This window comes from Rhinolophus sinicus, chromosome 1 (assembly GCF_057876585.1).
Source record: "Rhinolophus sinicus isolate RSI-liver-muscle chromosome 1, RSI-T2T, whole genome shotgun sequence".
In the NCBI taxonomy this organism is placed as follows: Eukaryota; Metazoa; Chordata; class Mammalia; order Chiroptera; family Rhinolophidae; genus Rhinolophus; species Rhinolophus sinicus.
Genome location: NC_142501.1, coordinates 199,776,683 through 199,798,693, shown reverse-complemented (window position 1 = coordinate 199,798,693; position 22,011 = coordinate 199,776,683). Strand labels below are relative to the sequence as shown.

The window sequence follows — 22,011 nt, the reverse complement described above, 5'->3', positions numbered from 1 at the left end:
AAGAAGAAAAAGACTTGCATTATTCTGATGTCCTTGCTGGTTCCAGCCAGAAGATTAAAAATATACTCTATGATTTAAGGGTCAGTGGAGAAAAGTCCATATCCGAGGCTTATCCATTGAATCTCAGGAGTGCTCAGTACCCATGGCTGTAGATTAATGCATTATTTGGATAAAATAATGGTAAGTTTTTATTTTCTACATTGATAATACAGATGGTGCCAAAAAAATATAACATCTCTGAAAATGTGTATACATTTTTTTGGCACCCCCAGTATAAGCAGCAAATCTTACAATGATATGAAATAGAAATAGAACCATGGGAAGTGCTTCTTGTGTTCTTTAGCAGATTTCAATGTACGATCGATAGCCCTATCACATTTCCAATAATTTAAAAAAAAAGTTTTCTTCTTTAGGAGATTGGGATATATTAAGCTACATTATCCCAGTGCTATGCTTATGGTGGGTCTTGCAGTACAAGTTGCTGGGGTTGGCAATGACTATCTGCAATCAGGAGATACCAGAGCACTAATAGTGCATAGTCTGTCATCTCTGTCCTTAGGACCACCGATCACCTACGAGACACAGTGGACATCGTGACAGCAAGCCATGTCTGCAGCTATGAGCCTGTCCCTTATTTCACCTGATGACTTTACATAAGATGGGGGGCTGCCTCCTACTGCAAGTCTTCAAAAAGTATTTATTCCATCTACAGTAGAACTGCTTCCTAAGCTGAATATTTAGCAGGTTTCTCACTAGGGGCCATGGCTTGTACTTAAAAATACACACTTTCCAGGGGTAAGTAGAAAAACAGAACTCATCCATTGGATGAAGTCCCACGTCACTTCCCATTATAGAAATCACCACTACGGCTTTTCCGTTTGCAAGGAGACAAGGTAAAATACAGAAGGTGCACGTTACCTTAAAGCTGAAGTCCATCCATGAATATGGAAAAGCAGGGAGAAAGGGGGAAAGATCCAGAAGGAAAATAGAATAATAATAAATGAGTAATGTGTACTGATCTGAGAAACATGCCAGGAGTTTGGGGATGATAAATAAGAAAAGCAGAAGTAGATTTGAAACATTCGTTTCCCTTTATTAGCTCAGTGAGGCTGATGTGTACTGCACATTAAAAAAAAAAAATCACAGGAATTTTCATACAATGAATAAAACCACAACAATACATGTAGAATTGGCAGGTGGAAAAAAAAAGCCCGGCAAGGGCTCAACTAATCGCTCACTTTCCCTCTTCAGCATAGTTCAACCAACAGTATTACACTTTCACCTACAAATCTTAAAGTAGCTCCATCAAATCAGCAGTTCACATTATTGAAAATGTCTGTCACATAGGTACAAATTTAGAATCATCACATTATATTACATGGCTATTCTAGGTCATCTATAGATCAGGTCTTAGACTACAGTGATTGAAGTTCTCATTACAGCCATCAAAAAAGGACACATAATCATTACCTACTGTAAGCTCACATCTAAAGGCATGAAAAGGTTTCCTTTTTTTAACTGACCCAACCATCATACCCCAATAGTGCAAAGTTCCCTCACTGCTGCTTTGAATGTTGACAGCCCAACCGTTGCTTTCTCAGAGTCGTTTAGCAAAAATCAATCTTGTTGCACTGGAAGAATTAGTCTGCTACATCTCTTTAAAAAAAAACAAAAAACCCACATTTCTAAAGCACCAGTTCGGTTACCAAAATTGTAGATGTGGTACTTACCACAGCATGAAGGCAATGTTCCACGGTCATCTAAAAATCCTAGAGATCTATGCTGAAATTTGCCTCCAGTGATGTTGGGGTGTTCATTTGAAATAGTCTCTCCAAAAAAAAAAAAAATTAAAAATAAAAGGAATACAGTTTACATTTTGATGGGCTACCCACAGTGTCTGCATAAGATACAAAAGCTCTATTCCGATGGTTTAGTGATTCTCTCTTTGCACTAATTTTAGATGCAATTTGAAGTCCGTGGGGGGAAAAACAAAAACAAAAACAAAGCTGTCTACATGGTAACAATATTTGTCAGGCCAGAGGGGGAATAAGTTAATCCTCAACATGAAATCTGTAGTGCTGTCTTTTGATAAGTAAGAAAAGAAACCAAGTATTTTTACTCATGTCAACAATCCAGGGCAGAAAGGAGAATGTATTTAAAATTGGATCACAAAAATTTAAAGGCAAAATAGAGAACGCATCTGGTCCTTGAACACATAATATGATTTACTAAATATTGATTTCTTAAAAATAATTTATTGCTCTTAATAGTCTCTTTATTATTATTATTATTATCATATTATTATTATTATTCTACAACAGAAGATACTCAAAATTCAGAAAGAAAGACTGTAAACTTTAGTTTGGCGTTCACACAGAGTTAAAATACCTGCATTTAACCTACAGAACAACAAGAATTAGGCGGATTAAAGATGTGTTACTGTTGTAACGCAGAACCTGTGAACAAGTTCTTGTATTTCGTAGTATTTTTATTGCTTTCTATCTACTTAGAAATAAGAAGCCGAGAAATCAAGCAAGCATCCGACAGGACAGACAGTGGATTCACTCAGAACGCAATATGCTGGTGATCAATGAATGCAGCTATCAAAATTAGCTGCATTGGCCTGGGGGTGAAATCCATTTTATAAGATCATGTTGGGCGAGAGAAAGGAAAAGAACTAAGATTAGGGAGTAGGTACATCATGTCTTCGAGAAAAGTCATGTCAGCCAAACTGTCATTGAATCTCAACTTAGACACTTGAATACACAGTCCAAACTGTACTGAGTTCCATTCCAGGGGCTCCACACTCAGAGGAAATCCTGATGCTCAAAATGGAGGTTTTTCTGAAGTTTTTTATTGAATTGAGCAGAAGCAATGTCATCAAGAACAACATCATGGTCACATCAGAGGCCATGCTAGTGCAAGTAGAAACACTGCTTCTGCAAAAGCTGAATTTCCCAAATGAGACACTGAAACGCCACCCTGACAATTGCCATGCATCCTAGGTAGAAAATTTCCACTGGCTTTATAATTTTCATCATCTCATAATTTATAATAAATAGGCTATCTGCAACTGATAAATATGTCTCTTTAGTAAACAAAGGAATGAGATATCAGTATTTATACAGGATGCATAACTGTAAAAAATACAGATAAATACCATCATCATACTCTGCCAAGGGAAAGAGATACTGGCTTCAAGGATAGTCTTCAGACACACATTGATTATTGTAAAAATCATACTGTAATTATTACCTCAGCTTTTTGTATCAAATTAAAATCACAAAAATTAAAACAAAACAGCATTTTAAAAAGATTTTTGACCTCTAGTTTCAAAACTACTGTTGATAGAGAAAATAAAAACATTTCTTAATGGTTACCCATTGAGACTTTACATAAAATCATGATATCGTCTAGAAAAATTTTAGATGAGAAAATTTTCATTCCCCTAACAAATCCAGTGTATAAAACTTCAAAGAAAAACAAGCAACAAGAGAATGTGGAAAAATATCGCAGAAGTGGTTAATACCTTTAGAGGGCTAGGATATTTCTTGACAAGATGCTTAGATCGAAGCTCACCTACGAAAGGATGGATGTGCGTAAAGCATCATTTTGTTGTTGCTGCACTCAACAGAAACACACACTGTCTTTTTTTTTTTACAATCAAATATATATAAGCAGTAAGTTCAGCTTCTAAATAGGTTAGTGTACAATAATTGTTTCACCTCATAATTACATTTGAATATTCTTGATTAAGAAAAATTCAGCAGTTTTGAAAAGAAGGCTGCATTTACAGTGCATAGCTATAACAAAAAAAGAACATTGTTGTATACTATGTACACAAAATAAAAATACTCCATTTAACATCTGTAAATACTTAACTACATCAGAGAATGTAGCAGTTACACTATCTGAACACATCCCAGAGAGTTCTACCCAACTCTCATTCATAATGTAACACCGTGCTCGCTCCTCAGAAAGAACCACTAAACAAGCTGCACGCTTGACCATTGAGAAGGCTTTTGAAATTTGCAGTGGAAGATCAACATTTTGGACATTTACATGGGTGTCAGGATAAAGAATAAATGACAGAAACTTCAAAATGTTAGGAAAGTTTAGCATTCTGGTGCCTGGAGTATCCGCTCCCACCCAGATTCCATGACAAAAGGAAAAAAAGATAAAAAGGAGAGGGAGAGGGAGACAGAGGGGGAGAGAGAGAAAGAAAGAGGGGAGGGAGAGAGAGAAAGAGAGAAAGAGCAAGAGAGCGAGAGAGCAAGAGAGAGAGAGAGAGAGAGAGAGAGAGAGAGAGAGAGAGAGAGAATATTAGTTCTACGGAACCTGTGGTTTTTTCAGGATTGTCATATAATCTTTACGTTATGAGAGAAAGCTTGCTTCAAGTTGATTTTGCACTTTCTTAAAAAACAGAGTACGGAGGCTGATGCCCAGATATCAGCGGCTGTCGTTTTAGGGTGGTTTGTGGTTGGTTGGTTTTCTTTCCTTTTGAATTTATGCATTTTTTTTTTTTTCCTTTTGAATAGAATATGAACATTTTGAAGTTCTAGGTTTTACTTGTGTCTTCATGGAACTGCTGCCATTTGAAGTGGTTTGCTCTGGCACACTCTGGTCAGGAACCCCCAGTCCCCACCTGGACATACATACTTCCCCCAAACCAGGCACGCATGCACACACACACACACACACACACACACACACACACACACAGACACACACACACACACACACACACACACACACACACACACACACACCATCACTGTCACCAAGAGACTCCAGGGAAAGCAAAGCTGACACCCATGAATAAACATGTGCTTACTGGATATCCATTCTCTCTCTTGCCTCTTCAGCAGCTGTGTTCATGTAAACCATTGTTGTTCTCGTTGTATTGTTGTTGTTCTGTGTTTTTGTTTGTTTCTTTTGTACAGAGTGTAAAGTAGGAGAAATTCCTAAGTATCACTTGCAATAGTCTGTTAGGGAAGGACGCGCTGTCCCGTGAGGTATTCACCGTCCCTCTGTCATCCTCAGCCAGGGAGCATGTTACCTGCGGAAGCTTCTCTGAGCTTCTTTCAGTAAACTATCGAAATCCAGAGAGTCGTATTTGCTCTTGGTGGAAGAAGGGTCAAAGTCATCGGAGTTTGAATCTGAAAGAAACCCAAGACAGGTTAGTGCATCCTTTGCCCATGGTCATGAGCTCAATCACCCAATTCAAGACTACCTGACTCAACAGCAACTTATCTAATCAACATACTTTAAAAAGTAGGCCATTGCAACAACATGGATGGACATAGAGAATATTATGCTAAGTGAAATAAGTCAGATTGAGAAAGACAAATACCATATGATCTCTCTTATATGTGGAATCTAAAAAACAGAATAAACAAACAGAACAGAAATAGACTCGGAGATATAGGAAAAAAATAAAAACTGATGGTTGCTAGATGGGAGGGGGGTGGGGATGGGGGGAAGGTGAAGGGATTAGAAAGCATAAATTATTCGTTACAATATCACCAAGGGGATACGAAATACAGTTTGGGGAATATAATCAATAACGTTGTAAAGATTATGTAGGGTGCCAGATGGGTACTGGACTTATCAGGGGGATGACTTCATAAACTGTGTAGATGCCTGACCACTGCGCTATATACACCTGAAGCTGAAGTTGAATAATACTGAATTGGAATACAATATGGAGTATAGCACAGGGAATATAGTCAGGGGTATGGTAATAGCTATATATGATGTCAGAGGGGTAGTAGATTGGGAGAGGGAGGTTATCACTTTGTGAGGGGTGTAAATGTCTAACTATTACATTGCTTTGTACACCTGAAACTAACAAAAAAATGAAAAATAAAAAAATGGTCTCTCTCTCTCTCTCTCTCTCTCTCTTTGTGTGTGTATATATATATATATATACACACACAAAGAGAGAGAGAGAGGAACATTCAAAACACTCATCTATTGATTCATTTTAGACTTAAAAACTCCTAGAAGGTAATCAGAACAGATTTTAATGCCTATTCAATAGCAACTTATCCAATCAACATACTTTAAAATTAAGCTCCCACTCCTTTCCTGGCATGTTAAATGACGTACCCAAGGTTCCTCAACAACTTAGATGATAAAAGAAGCCTAGACAGTAGAATTAATTTTCCTATTCACTGGGACTGATGTCACTGAATCACCAGAACTTCACCCGCTCCCCACCCTGCTGCTTCCCTTTGAAATAGGACAGACATATAATCCAGGCATCTACTCCATACCTTGGGGCACCCCAGCAACAGAGACAAAAATGTTCCCAAATTAGAAGGTTGAGGGAAATGTCCAGAGAGCGTCAATTCAGTTTCTTTACTCATTAATAGGAGATGGAAAATGTGCTTTCTTGGATCCTTAAACTAGTCCAAGTCAGGTTTCGGGCAGTTCCATTTGCTACTGCAAAGAGCTCTCAACAAAATGGGTGTGTTTCAGCAGTGTTGGGTGTAAAGTGAAATTCTCTTAAATATTTCTGATTTCTCTCCATTGACATCCATTTAAAAAGTTAAATATTTTTGCTGGTCTTGCAAGTGAGAAAGAATGCCTTGGAAACATAACAGAAAAAACTCTTGCAAATACATTCATTCTTTTGAAAGCATGTATTATGAAGAGAAAACAAACCTTTCTGGGAAACATTCCTACTAAAATATGAACATTTCCATGTTTTACCCAGACTAGGTTACAAAACAAAAATGCTCAAAATGACAGAAAAGTATAATACTAGATAATGTAGAGGCATAATCATTGACCTCACAAGTTGTTTTGCTGGAAAGGTTGCAATCCCTCAAGCTCTCCAGCGTCAGGCGGACTTTTTTTTTTTTTTTTTTTCACCCCTAGCCTACGATCTTCTTTAACCGTCTTAGATTTTAAAACAAAGAAATTTATTCACTTCTTTTTTTTTTCCTTTCATTCTCACCATTCCTTGTTTTCACTGAATTTTTGTCAAGAACGTTTTTCCAGGTAAGAACACCAACAAAAAACAGTACCAACAATTATAGTCAGCCTCAGACATAAAGGCAAGGACAAAAACTAGCCAGTCTTTCCTCACTAATATCGTAAGTGGTTAACTCTTAAATTATACTGGCTCCCACCCTTCTCTTCATGACCTAATTTATAGTTTGCTTATATTACTAAAACCTCATGAGCAGCTGTTGTTCAAATCAAACTTTTTTTGTAGAAACAAAGTCTTACTCATTGCTAGAGATTAGCCTAAAGTCAGAATTCCACTTGCATTGTAGATGGAGATGGGACAGTGTTCTGATAAGGGGAGTCGGTGTGACAATATAGGCCCACCAAGAACACCCGCACATATCTTTTCTTGGAGGAAATTTTGAGGATATTTAAAATGACCTAACTTTGGATTTTTTTGCATGACACCCAGAATTTCAGTGTTTCTCTATTTTGATTAGCAAATACTAAAAACGTTTCAAAACAGTGGTGCTCAAGAGTTTCTTCACCGTGAAATATGAAGGCTGGCACTCACATATATACCCACTCACAGGAGTATACTACATCACACAGCAGGCACCCACAAAATATTTTTGGTTGCCTGAAGATAGAATGTGGTTATGTGTACTTCCTGAGGCAATAACATCTCTTCCATTTCTATTTCTACACTAAACAAAGAATATTGCAACGCAAGTATGATATAACAAAAGTTTTACAGGAATAACCAGAAAGCTACTCTAATTATTTTTATAAATAAGTTGTTACAAATAATGACATTGTATAAATAGAAACAAATCACATTACAACTGTATTCTTGGCACGTAGAAAACTGTTAGCACAGAGTAGGTACTCAAATTAATATCTGTTAAAAGAATATATTAATCTTAAAGATCAGCATATTACTAATATTATGGTTGAAAGTATTTGTGTTGGGATCTGGGAATTTTTACCATGAAATGGCAAGGGTTTATGAAAAGTTATATATATGTTTAAGATACTGATAATTTAATATATTGCTTTGAGTCAATAAAAAATTTGTGATGGATGTCTTATTTATTTCATTTTTCTAATATGTTTAAGTTCTACACCATAATTAATTCCTGATCAAAATTATTATATTCTTAGTACTGACCCATCCTTTTGTTCTGGTCCTATAGTCCTATTTTAATGTTTATCCTTTTTCTTTAAGATTTTTCATCGAGGTCTTTCAGAAAGATCCATTTGTTCATAAAACAGTGAATAGAAAGACACACAAATTACAGATCCATACAAACCAGACTTACATCCTGGCTTCACCATAGTAACCTTGATCGTCTCTTTACATTCTGAGTCTCATTTATAAAACTAGCTCACAAACAGTCCTGGAAATCATTATGTTTTGCACTAATAGTATTGTAGTGGCCGTTACGTGGCCTCAATCACAGAGAAATAGGATGTGGGAACTAATTTCATTTAGGGGAACAAAAAAATACCAGGAAAAAATTCATTAAATCCATCTAAAATGATCAGTCACTCCACTTGTGGTAAAATGTATCTGTATCACATCATGTACACTTTACTCTTGATACACACATATCAGCTCAGAATCCGTCTAAGAACCCAGAATATGCTTCTGTCCAGCATATTCAGTGGCTGTGCCTGAAGCATTTAACTTGAACTCTTCAGGAGACAAAGACAAGACACATGAATGTTTTTCAGTCCCAAACCTGGACGCTGCTGTTGATGCTTCCATTTTAAAATAACTTGAAATTTCCAACTTCTTCTCACTGTCATCATTTTTAATCGTAAGAGCTACTCTTTATTGAGCACCTATTTTATACCAGACACTGTTAGTGGCTTCACAAACATTTATTTAATCTTCATGACAACATGATGAGGTATTCTACCATTGAAGAACCAGAGGCAGAGGGAGGTTAATTGTTTGCTTAAGGTGAGAAGTTAAGTGAGGTTTCAAACCCAGGTCTGCAGGATTCCGAAGGTCTGCAGGCTCTTCGACTACACCATGCCTACGCTCAGATCAAATACACTTCATGCAATTGTAGGGCTTGAGGGAATTGGAAAAACCCATGCTACAACAATGCACATCAAACACACTTTTCAGAAAATACAGAGCTAGCCGAGCAGCGGCAAAGTTTCACTGCTGCTGGCTAGACAGGGCGATAACGAGAGGGGAAGCATTCTTCTTAGAAATATTTCAGGGAGGCTCTAGTTCAATTTGGAAATACCATTCAATCCTCCCTCTCCCAGTGATGAATCGTGATCTAAAGGCCCCTCTAGGTAGCTTATTTTTAAACTCTAGATGTTTTGAGAGACTAGAAACACCCTGGCCTTCATCACTGAAGAAAATAAGTCAAATCAACTCAAGACTTCAATCTGTCTTGACTGTTTTTATCAGCCAGCATTTGAACAAATGACTTGCCACCGTTTATATTTTCATCCCTGGGCCTCTATCTCTCTAACAGTCAGCTGCCTCTCCCCTGCTTCATACTATCTATTTAGCTTTTGAAGTGAATTATAGCATATTCCCCCTGAACAATGCACACTACCTATATCAATTACTCTAGGAAGACATCACTTTGGTGGAAGAAAGGAAAAAAAAATCCCTATATTGGGTATTCATTTCTTTCTTTATACCAAGCCAAAGCAAGTGCAGATAGGAATATAATAATGCTTAGGAATAGATTTATATGTTAATTTTATGATTCGTAGTATAATTGATTTAAAATAATTATGTCACACGCACAAGGCATTTGCCACGTTTCTGCCTTCATCAAAGAATTTAAAGGCTTACAATACACACATTAGATAGGGAATCACACGCAACGGAACAAAATTAAAATTGGAAAGGAAATTAAGATGTCCATTGTGGCATTATTTATAATATTAAAACATTGAAAGTTGAAAAAATGTTTAGTTATAATGGAATGATTAAATATAATGGCACCATTCACTGAACAGAATACTGTGTAGCCATTAAAGTATGTTGATAAGTTATTTTTAATCCTGCAGGTACAGTGAAAATGAACTTATATAATATTAATTGAGATAAGTAGAATTTAAAAGTACATAGTTATATATAAATTATGAGCTCAACTATAAGAAGTTAGACATTCTGAGACAAAACTGGAATGTAAATCACACACTAGGTAATAGTGATTACCTCTAGCTGATAGGCTGATAGGTGATTTTACTCTTTTTATTAATACTTTTTTATATTTTCTAAATTTTACCCATTGAGTTGGTACTTTCATAAAAGAAAAAATAATCAATGCTTATGTATGCTTCAGTTTCCTTTTCTGTAAAATGGGATAATAATAATAACATCTACCTCCTATGATTGTTCTAGTCATTAAATGAGAAAATGCTTGCAAAGCCCCATCCGGTACAGTGTCTCACGTATGGAAGTACTCAAAGTATAGCATTTTTTCTTCTTTGTTTTAAAGAAAGTATAGTGTGATTTAGCATATAAGACTTTATTTTCCCCTCTCAAGGTGTAATTTGTAGAAAATGTTAACATTTCTACAACTTTGTGGTATAATAAGGAAAAAGGATAAGACTTGTATATATTCTGTTCCATAAAACAATGATGGCAAAGGTACGCTTTGTACACAAGGAGTCAGGGTGGGGACAGAATGCAATGGCAGATGACACACATGTACAAAGACACGTACACAACATAAACACATGCGGACATATACTATACCCCCACACACATGCACACACAAAACACAACACACCACACACACATACATGCACAACCAGTAAAAAAGTTCACCATCTGGGCAGACAGTACAACAAATTTATTTCTGCCCTTTGTTGTTAATAGCTATGCTCCTTGCTTCTGAAACTGTCTCATGAATTAAAAAATAAGTAATAAAATAAAATTTGTATTTAAATATTCCCTCTAGTAGAACAAAGTCATGGTCCCACCCCATGTACCTACGGTTTACATTTGCTTCCATTTTGAGCTCTACATTATGGATTCGTCATTCCATGTACAATAAAATCCATACCTAGGTCTGCATAGTTAGACTTGAAAAATTGCTTGCGTCCACAAAAGTACAGCTCGAAGTCAGTTTCATTCGACCTGCGCAAAGTGTATCCATTTTCAAGAGCAGCAAAAGCATCACAGGTATAACGGTAGGTAATGAAACCATAGCTGTCTCTGCAATGGACAAAGAAGAAAAGTTCAAAGCTAGTGAGGAAGCATTAGCATATATGACTGTAACCCTTGCTACTTTGGGAGGCTTCGCCGGTGCCAACATCTGAACCACTGCATCCATTTATCAGTGTGATTGTCCTGTCAAGCAGCTAAATACTTATTTCTGGGACAGGAAACCTCAACTAGAAAGATTAATAAATAGGGATGAAAGAAAATAAATAAGGTTCTGAACTCAACATGTCATCTGTCAAAGCATCCCCATCCTAGTAATCTTATGGCCATAATTTTTTACATATGTCAGCTTCTAAACAAGAAATAATCTTGAAGATTCTCACCCATCATCCCGCAGATTTACTGTGCACTCCTCAATTTCACCAAAAACTTCAAAACGGTCCCTCAGTTCTGTCCGTGTCGTGTCAGGTCTGATTTTACCAACATAAATCACACGGCGTTCTTCCTGGAGGTGGGGGAAGTAAAGAGAGACTTGCTAGTTCTTGAGATAAGAAAGAAGCTGAACCTCTAGAAACATTCATAAAGGTAAAATCATGCATAATCAGAACCCAGAGAGCATGCCAATTAAAGCAAAACCTATACGAAAACTGAATGAAAGACTACACTTGAACCAAGTTCTAATTTCCATTTCTTCAACATCACTCTCATCCCTTACATGCTCTCTCTTTGGCACCTCGTTCTGTTCCACTTTTCCTATCCATCTCTGTTCTTCAGGCACATGAACTTTTATATATTAGAAAAGAAATATGTGTAATGTTATCATTTTATCACTGAATAACTGAACAATACCTATTAAATAATTTTCATTCCTGTGACTCAATTATTAATCCTTAAACGTAGTAAGAAACTGATGTGGCTTGCAAAATTTAATTTCTCATTAACTCAGAATTCTAATAATGAGATGTACAACTTTTTCCAGTTTTATTGAGAAGTAATTGACATACATCCTGTGTAAGTTTAAAGTGTACAGTATGATGGCTTGATGTACAAATTTTGACATCTCTCAAAAAAGTGATTCTTAACCTCTAGTATAAATAAATGTTACCTGGGGTGCTAATTAAAAATGTAAATTATTGCGGTTTATCCTGGCTATACTAAAAATATTTAGAGGATAGGGTTAATTTTTGACAAGCATACCCCAGTGACTCTAAGGCAGGTGGTCCAAAGACAATACTTTGAAAAATATGGTCTGAAAATGTAGACTATTTTAAGCCATGGGTCTCTAAAGAATAAGAGCTATAAAAAAAGGCTATAAATTTCCCTTTGCCAATGAACCTTATATTAGGAAGAGACTAGAAGGGTGTGGCCTAATTTTCACAAGTGGCGTCAATATCATCATCATCTGAAAATCATCAGCAATTTATTACCTACAAAATACGGGAAGAATATTTTATAGCCTGAGGATGCATTTCTTAAAAAAACAAAAACCACAAATGCATTTGTAAAGTAAGAAGCAACCCTATAACTCTTGTTCTGAGAAGACAAGGTCAAAGGTGAGGCTATCTCTCAAAACTGAGAAAAGGCAAGAATGTAAGGAGTTAACATAAAGAATGTGCTTACCACCCAGGCTGCATGTCTATCAAGGACAAACAAGAATGGAATGAATTTAAGCTTGCAGAGATTTAAGTTAGATGGAAGCAAAGACAAGGAAGCACAGGACTAAGGTATGAATTTAGCTTGCCTAAGAGTTTTCCCTGGATGTACTGAGAGTATCCTGTCTTGGACGATGTGAAAAGTAATTTAGGCCTAAGGCAAAGAGATGTCCTATGTTATTTACTGAACGTCTTTCCTTTTCATGTGTCTAGTATTTAGCAAAGGACCTGGCAAAGACTGGCTACTCAATAAGCGCTTTTGAAATATAACTGAACAATTCCCGGAGTGTATAATAGATATCCTCCTAGGTGATCTAATCATCCATGTTTCATCTTCTTTTACCTTATGCAACACTCATATTTCTACTTTCATCAGGGAACTTCCTCTGAGCTTCAAACTCAAATAACTAACTATCTATTTGATATCTCAGGTTAGATGTCCCCTAGGCGCCTCAAACTAGACCCACATTACTCAGACAAAACTGTCCACTTCTACCCTCTCCCCAGTGGGTCTTTCTCCAGTGTTCTTGCATCAGTGAAGTTAACACCATCTAGCCAGTTATTCAGGACAAAAACCTGAGTGCTTCGCTGATTCTTCCCTTAGTCCCCTCCACATAGCCCATTACTCATTAAGTCCCACTGATTTTCACCTCCTAAATCTCTCTCTAGTCTGTCTCCTTCATTATATCTCCCCTAAACCAAGCTCCCAGCATCTCTTTCTGGATTAGTCTAACAGCCTCTTAACTTGGATCTTGTGTCTATGTTTACCTTCCTCTGATCTATTCTTTCACTTCAGTCAAAGCATTCCATAGTCTTCTGTGTTAAGGGAATAGAAACCCAATCATGCCAATTACTGTCTAGTAACAGGACCTACCAGGCCATTCACGTCTGGACCTGTCGTTATCATGGACTTAATCCCCCACATCTCTTTCTTTCCTTTACTCTGTTTTCCAGCCACATCGAGCTTCTATCAGCCCTTAGCATACACCGTGTTCCTTCCTTTTCCAAAGCCTTTGCACAAGCTGTTCTATTGCTACTTGGAACATCCTTCACACACTGCCTCTCCTTTCTCTTCACCAACATTCACATACAGTCTGGAATTACACTGAACCCAACTATCATTTCCTTTCTGAGATTTGCAATGAAGTCAAGCTTCCTATTAGCTGCTCTTACAGAACATGCTCTCCTTTGTAGTTCTATGCCCAATTGGAATCCATACTTTATCCATTCGTTAATGTCTACCTCACCACACAATGGAAGCTCCGTGAAAGCAGAGACCGCATCTATCCTGTGGACTACTATGTTTTAAGGGTACCTGAAACATAACGGAGTCTCAATGAATATTTGCTGAAAAATCAGTCAACTGCCAATCAATTAATCCTTTTTAATACTTACCCCATACCTTTCATTACATCAGAGATGCCTCAGTCTAGTCCTTACTCTCTGAGACTCTCTAAGACTATGGAGAATGAAGGGCAGGTTTGGTACTTTATCATAGGAAAAACCTTGCCCACGTAGCTCAGCTGAGTGAATTAACAAAAGTCCCCATGATTTGTTTTTATAGGCTTAAGTGTTAGAAATGTGGAGTAGCTACAAGTTCGCAAGACGAACTCTTAAGGTGGGGCTCCCCTGAAACAGTTGGTAACACACAATTCCTCTGGCATCAGCTTTTGAGCCTAAATAACTGACCAGACGATGTACAGCAAACAGAGCAGCCTGTCTGATTCACTTCCATGTAGATTGTATGTCTCAATCGAAGGATGTAATTGTGTTGCTTCAGAGCACCCAGCACATACAGGAGGTCAACAAATATAAACGGATGGTGAGGCCCATCCTGGGGCAGTGTTGCACACTGGAGCAAGGGAATCATAACATCACATTCCATTCTATTTACGCAGCCAGCTCTAGCCAAACAGTCAAATGTGATGGGACTGTTATCTAAACTTCCTGGCGCCTGCTTGCATGGGTGTTAATGGATTTATTTTTTAATGAGCTTTTTTAGGAAGGTTACTACTGTATAGAAGAAAAGGGGGTGGGAAGGAATGCAAAAGAGAGAGAAAGAAATTGAACCATCACAAGGAAATTGCTCAACTACCATTATGGGAATACACACAGCCTACATATTCAAGGAAGTTAAAGCTAAAATCGACCATATGCACGTCCATATGCAGACATATTGGGATAGTCTCTGAATTGCTTCTTTATACAAAGCTGTATGCAACAATGATCCCACAAAGAAGATAAACCAGAGGACCTTTTATATCAGATACTGATACATTCTGCAGTAAAAAGAGGATACAACCTAGACAGGAGAAACAGAATTCCAAGGGCCTGGTCCACAATCACTTAAATTACCTATTTGTCTATCACCTCCTTTTATGAAACACAGGAGTGGGACCATGTCTTGCTACCTTACAAAGACCAGAGATTGACTACGTGCTAAAATTCTCATTTGAGAAAATGACTGGAGTGCTCAGTTTTCCTAGTGCTAGAAACAAAACTAAAAGGCATCTGAAGGTCTAAAAAGTGAAGACAAAAATCTTTCCAAGATTGGCCAAAATGTCTAGCGAAGAACCGATTATTTTTCACAAGTTGCAGTTTTATTAGACAGATGAATAGATTCCCTATCTTTAAAAAACCTGAACATTTGCAGCCAATTTTTCAAGACATTAATTTCTAAACAGGAGATAAAAGGAAAGAAAATCAAAATGCTTAATAACATTTCCAACTTCTTAAAGGCTTGGAGGAACTCTAAACCTTTGGCAAAAGCTTTTGAAAAATGATTTTTAGACCAGTTTTCACTATTGAGGAGGATGTAACATTTATCAAATATCTTTTAGCTTCAATTTTCACAAAAGCTAGTTTGCTGATGGATTATAGATAATAAAATTGAAGATCTATGTTGCATTAACAGGTATGGTAAAGCCTCATTATATCAAAACACAGGGGATAAATAAAGAAAAAAAAAACTGACTGCATTAACTGACTTTGCATTATCAAAATCTTTATCAAAAAGGGCATAGAGCCTCCCAGTAAGCTGGAGAAAACATACAATGGTTGTTTCTCATCAAATAATAAGCAATTCCTGGTAAAAGGGGTTTGACTAAAACTAAAAAAAGAAATTTAATAGGGAGATTAACATTTATTGTCTAACGTGAGCCAAGTACTATGCTCGATGCTTCTCTATGGGTTATTTCACTAACTGTTCTGCAATGCAAGGTAACAACAAGTAACAGCCTGATAGAATTTGGATTTGTGTCCTCAGAACTTTTATTCTACATTTCCACATCAGAATAACGTAAAAATTCCTCCTGCGATACTAAGGAAACTGCATTATCAACTCTGGCAATGAAAGATCTGGGTTTGTTTCCAGACTTCCTCAAAAATTCCACAGAAATTACAAATATTATAGATGAGATGAATGGATAAAATCGATCCCATTTCTAGAATGAATGGTATGTATAGCTAGGGCCTCTATCGAAAGGATAAACGGAGAGGGCTAGGTGGCCGTGAAAAGATACAAATGGACAGAAAAATGCCAAAACTCTGACAAAAAGCCAAAAGCAAAACTTTTTTTTTTCACCTTCTCTTGCCCTTCGTATTAATTATACTCTTTTAATTCAATAGGCACTCAATAAGTACTCACTACGAGGGGGCACTCTTAGGGAAGACACAAAATTAGCAGTTTTCCAAAGTTATCCCCATCTCAGTAATGCCCGGGGATATTCCTCCTTAGTGTCTAAGTTTGGATAAATATGACTGAATCCAGGTTAGTCTACTTAACTGCTAGTGTGCAAGTAAGAGCTAAGATACAAGTGAACACAATGATCAATCAGAAAACATGAAAACTCTAGACTTAGAGTATCTATAACGACTTTTGATAAAACGGTTAATTTCTAAAGAGTGAGCTTATGCTCTAGATATATTTGCTTACATGAAATATCTCTTGAAAAAGGCTTGAATAGAAACTACTTAATTTTCTCCAAAAAAGAATAACTATGAGAAATTACACTTTTTTTTTTTTCCATTTGGAAGAAGCTGATAATTATCAGCGATGATGCACTGTTCCTGGCTCCTGGGCTGCATACTAACCAATGGAGAAGAGAAATGAAATGGCACAGTCATTGCTTAAGCACATCTGGTTTTGGCTTTAAGCACTGAGCCATATCATAATGTCTAGATTTGCCCTTTAAATTAACATCCCATTATCATGTTTTCTGGCAGGAAACTGTACAGATTGCAAATGGAGTTGGACTTAGAAGTCCACAAGAAATTAGAGCAGTGACAGTTTAGACATTAAGTACTAAACTCTGGCTTGCAGGGTTCCAATATAACCTGAATTATTTCAAGCATATGAGACTGAGGAAGACAGAGAGTGAATTGGCTTTTGAGAAAGAGTTTAGATGGAAATTGGAGGAAAGTAACAACTGAAACCATGCCAATATTCAACCACAATATATGAATTAGTAATTACTAGTTTTCTCTTAACGCTCTGATTTGGGTAAAGAGTTTTAGAGGCATAAGCAATGAAAAGTTTAGAACACCTTGCAAACCATCCCCTTATTATGGAGCTCAAAATAAAAGCAATACAGACCACAAGACGAAGGTAGCAAAGACTACTTTAATCTTTTTTTAAAATATCAATTATATAATTTTAGCATTTTTTCCATTTCCTTTTGGAGCCTGTGCTTTGTTGGTCCCCTAATTATATGATAGATCTGAATTTATGCAAAATCCAGCACTCCAAATCAAAGTATTCCAAATATAATTTGCTACTTATTCGTTACATTAAGGGTATCTCAAAACTCTGAAATTGCCTACCCGACCAACTTAGGCAGACTGTTCTAGTTCCTTTAGCTTCATCATGAATGACTTTTCCAGCTAACCTAGTCAAATGAATCAAAAAATTACTGCATGTATCTCTGTGCCCAAGTCCATAAAAATACACTTTGAAAATAAATTTTGGCATAAGAAAGCAGATCATTTGGTGGAAGGAAATCAATCAGAAAATCTTCATGTGGGTAAACTCATTAAATAGTTCCAAGATAGACTTCAAAATCTGTATCATGCCTTACGAGCCCCTTCAAAGATTTGGCTTCCACAGAGCCCCCCAGACTTATTTTTTGCCACTCCTGTACCCCAGTGTTCTAGATAAATGACAAGCAGTTTCCCAATATACCTTGCTCTTTTTCAGAGACTTAGTATGAGCTTTACAGCCTCTGCCCAGAATAGGAATGTCCAATAAAAATATAATGCAGCATGTGTAATTTAAAATTTTCTAAGATGGTAAAGGGGATCAAATATGGTGATGGAAAGAGAACCGACTCTGGGTGGTGAACACACAATGTGAGATGTATAGATGATGTAATACAGAATTGTACACCTGAGATCTTTGTAACTTTCCTAACAATTGTCACTTCAATAAACTTTAATTAATTATTTTTTTCTAAGAGGCACACTTTAATGATATACATTATTTAGCTCAATATATCCAAAATATTATCATTTAAACTTGTCATTTTATATATATAAAAATATTAATGAATTATTTTACACTCATTTATGTACAGTTGTCAAAATCCAATCACACTTATAATGCATCTAATTTCAGGACTAGCTGAATTAGCCAGATGGCTAATGGCTACCATATTGAACAGTGTAGGAAACATTTGTCCTCCATCTCTTTAGGTTTCAGATCAAACTCACCCTCTCCAGGGACGACCTCCCTCATCCCCGGGTCTGAGCGCCTACCCATATGCCACTGCAGTATCTTAGATGTAGCACTTAAGACACCCTACTGCCTATTTGTTTGTCTTTATCCCCCGGTAGACTTGAAGCTCTCTAGATAGAAGGGAGCAAGTCTTACCTAATTTTATATTGCAAGCACCTAGCAAATATTCATCACATAAAGAGTCATGGGTTTTCAATTATGTTAAGTAGAAATAACATATCATTGCTGAAGTGGGAATTGGTTTAGCAGTAATTCCCAAATCTTTATACTACCTATAGATCACTGTGTTAGTAAATAATCTCTATGTCATAGTTTTTATTTTTCAATTTGGTTTTCAAAACCAAAACAAAACAAAAATCTCAAAGCCAAAATTCTCACAAATGCCTGGTTAACTTTTAATTATTTAATGTAAGCCAAGTTGACATTTGCACTATGTAAACCATCTTTCAAAGAGAACTGATAAAAGATTGTCTTAGTCAAAGAATTAAATAAGGAGCTGGTCAACCTTTGTGACACAAAGAGAAGGCAAGGTACTGTGTTTCCCCGAAAATAAGACCTAGCCGGACAATCAGCTATAATGCGCCTTTTGGAGCAAAAGTTAATATAAGACCGGGTCTTATATCATAAGACCCGGTCTCATATTATAGTAAAATAAAACCTGGTATTATATTATGTTATATTTTATATTATATTATATTATATTAATTATATTATATTATATTATATTATATTATATTATATTATATTATATTATATTATATTATATTATATTATATTATATTATAAAGACCCGGTCATATATTATAGTAAAATAAGACCGGGTCTTATATTAATTTTTGCTCCAAAAGATGCATTAGAGCTGATTGTCCAGCTAGGTCTTATTTTCGGGGAAACACAGTAGTATCTGATTCCAAGCTGAGGTTGATGACGTCAAGAGTGATTTTGACTCAGGCATCAACTATGGAATGAAGACCAATCGCACTATTTGATCCATTTGGAAACAGCCAAACTAGCGAAATGGCACATCCCTCCCTTGCTTCACTCCAGTTAAGTATCTGGCACTAAATTTTCTTTTCAAGGACTAAAATAACCACATGTTATTTATCTGCATTTATTTACACAGCTTTGGTTATACCTATGTTGTATTTTACTCAAATAAGCAAACATATGATAAAAAGAATTAATCTCTCTATTTAATGGCCATAGCTCTGGGAAGAAACAAAAGATTTTATAAAGTATGAACTTGCAAACACTGAAATAACTATTTTCCTACATGCTTACTCAACATGATTCTCTTTTGTAAAGATTAACTATAATGTGCCATATTAAAAAGGCTGTGTAAACTACATGGCACTATATAAATGTGAGCAATTATCATTATTGAATATGCTATTAATTAAAAACAGAAAAGTTAGAAAAATTGAATTTTTAATTTTCATTAGTCTTCTTAAGTGTTAACTAATGATACTCAGGCAGACCTTAATATCACAGTTCATTTGAAAGTTGAGAAAAATGAGGAAAGGTGTTGCAATTTGCACAAGGCCTTTTGATTCAGTCTTAGGTAGATTCAAAGTTAAATGACAGCAAACACCCTAGACCTTTAGCCTAAGTATTCAATTACTTTCCCCATCTTTCTCCTTGAGTGCCTGCGATGAACAAACCTCTCAGTTAACCTTTTTCCTCCAGCTGATAACTGTTGGCTAATGCTTGATTTTTACTGCATTAATCAGCTCTTTTATGTAGGTATTTCAAGATTTTGTTGATGGTAGTGGGTTTTCTTAAAGGAACCATATAAGTCTAACCTTTAAAAGTCCTGTCCGTAAGTCTTGGTTTGCTTATATGCAAGGCTGTCAAAGCTGATCTTCACGGAAACAACTCTTAGCAGCTAGCACAGACAGGCAGCTGCTGCAATGCACAAAAGCAGTGCCATTTCTAATGGATTAGCCATGGCTCCCTGGAGCACCCTGTCAGGAAACACCCTAAGACTCTATGGGGGCGCGGTGGGAAAGAGTGCCATAATTGATTAGGAATGTCTGCCATGCACAAATGCTGGATGCTGACAACTGGAGTGTCTCATATTTGCCCTCCAAGGTCTAGGTTGATAAGCAATGAGAGGAAGCTGGGGTAAAGTCTACCCATTAGTAAATAGCTGCTGAAAAGCTACAGACCCAGAGAGAACGAACCAGTTTAACATAACCTGGGTCTTTCCACCGAACGGACAGTACAGTCTATATGTCAAGTGAATATAATACCCTGTGGTAAGTGGTGTCAAAATACATAATGGGTTATTTGGAAAGTAGTTCCTAAGAAATGTGGATGTGTCAACTGCCCAGTTAGGTGATGACCCAGTACAAATAAGAAGAAATGATGACTTTCTTAGCTAATCTTCCTTTACTGACTCTTTTAAATCTAACTTGAACCCAGTCTCTTTCTTCATAGACAATCCAATCCTCACATCTGCCAAAAAGATGAACCGGTGATACCTCCTCATTTTCTACTTAGAGAAAAAAGAAGCCAAGAACAGTAAGAAGAACTCATCCTCTGACCGGATGGAACCAGTATCTGACTGAGGAAATCTTCACTCCCTCCATTTTTAAAAACAATAATGAGCTTCCAGGTGAATGAGAAATACACTGACATAACATTAGGTTTTCCAATAATCTGAGTTAAGAGAGATTGCGGACTCAGTGATATTTTAATGCCAAAAGGCTGACGATTGCACGTTCTAACCAAGCTGTAGCTTTAGTTTATTTTCTAATCTACAAAAAAATAAAATAAATAATAAATAAAAACAGGAAAAAGAAAATAAAAACACCGAAAAAAGAAACGCTCCTTTAAAATGAAAGTTAGCTCCAAGCTGCTTACAATTGCCTTCTGCCTCTGCCTCTCCCTTTGTTTGGCCCTCTCAGATTCCCGCTTCTCATACTCTCTGCGGTATTCTTCCCTCTTCAGCCTTTCGTGCTGATATTCCTCGTAGCTGTCATACCTGAGAAACATAACTTCATCATTAAGTCAACCACCTCCAATTGCACAAGCAGAATGAATAATAAACTGGGGAAGGGTAGGGTTTTAGATAACATCTTGTCATCTAAAGGGAGGGATGAGAGGAGCCCATGAAAAATGACTCGCATCGTTACCTGGGCCTACGGCTGTAGGGCGATCTTGAACGTGATCTTGAGCACAGAGGAGAATTTCGGTGTGTACGGTGTCTGCAGTGGCTTGACTCATAGTAGTAGCAAGATCTGGGAGAAAGAAGAAAAACGAAAAGGGCATTTGCAACTGCCACTTAACCCCCCGCTGATCAGCACAACTGAACACCCCGTGGCACACTGTATTACATAAACCGGCTTTCTTTTCCCAGCTACTAGCGAGATTTCCCAGTGACAGTTTCTGATCATCTAGTCAGCTTAGAGGTCTGGGAGTGATGTGTTCTCTCCAGCATCTCTTATTGATGTTAACGCCGAGCGCCAGTCTGGTACACTGTCAGCTTTATCTTGCTTGGATCTCCACTATCCTGG

General features: G+C 36.8%; 1 protein-coding gene across 5 annotated transcripts in view; it reads right to left on the bottom strand.

Annotated features, from left to right (window-relative positions):
• Positions 1-4,919: 4,919 nt before the first annotated feature.
• PPARGC1A (PPARG coactivator 1 alpha) overlaps positions 4,920-22,011 on the bottom strand; it is a 624,837-nt gene continuing 607,745 nt past the window's right edge. For all 5 annotated transcript variants that reach the window (XM_019743879.3, XM_074321853.2, XM_074321847.2 and 2 more), the window contains 5 exons: positions 21,631-21,735; positions 21,359-21,479; positions 11,494-11,615; positions 11,010-11,161; positions 4,920-5,159 (listed from right to left, as the gene is read on the bottom strand). In XM_019743879.3, the coding sequence (XP_019599438.2) occupies positions 5,056-5,159; positions 11,010-11,161; positions 11,494-11,615; positions 21,359-21,479; positions 21,631-21,735 (604 nt within the window). In that variant the 3' untranslated portion in view covers positions 4,920-5,055. The remainder of the gene's footprint in view (positions 5,160-11,009; positions 11,162-11,493; positions 11,616-21,358; positions 21,480-21,630; positions 21,736-22,011) is intronic.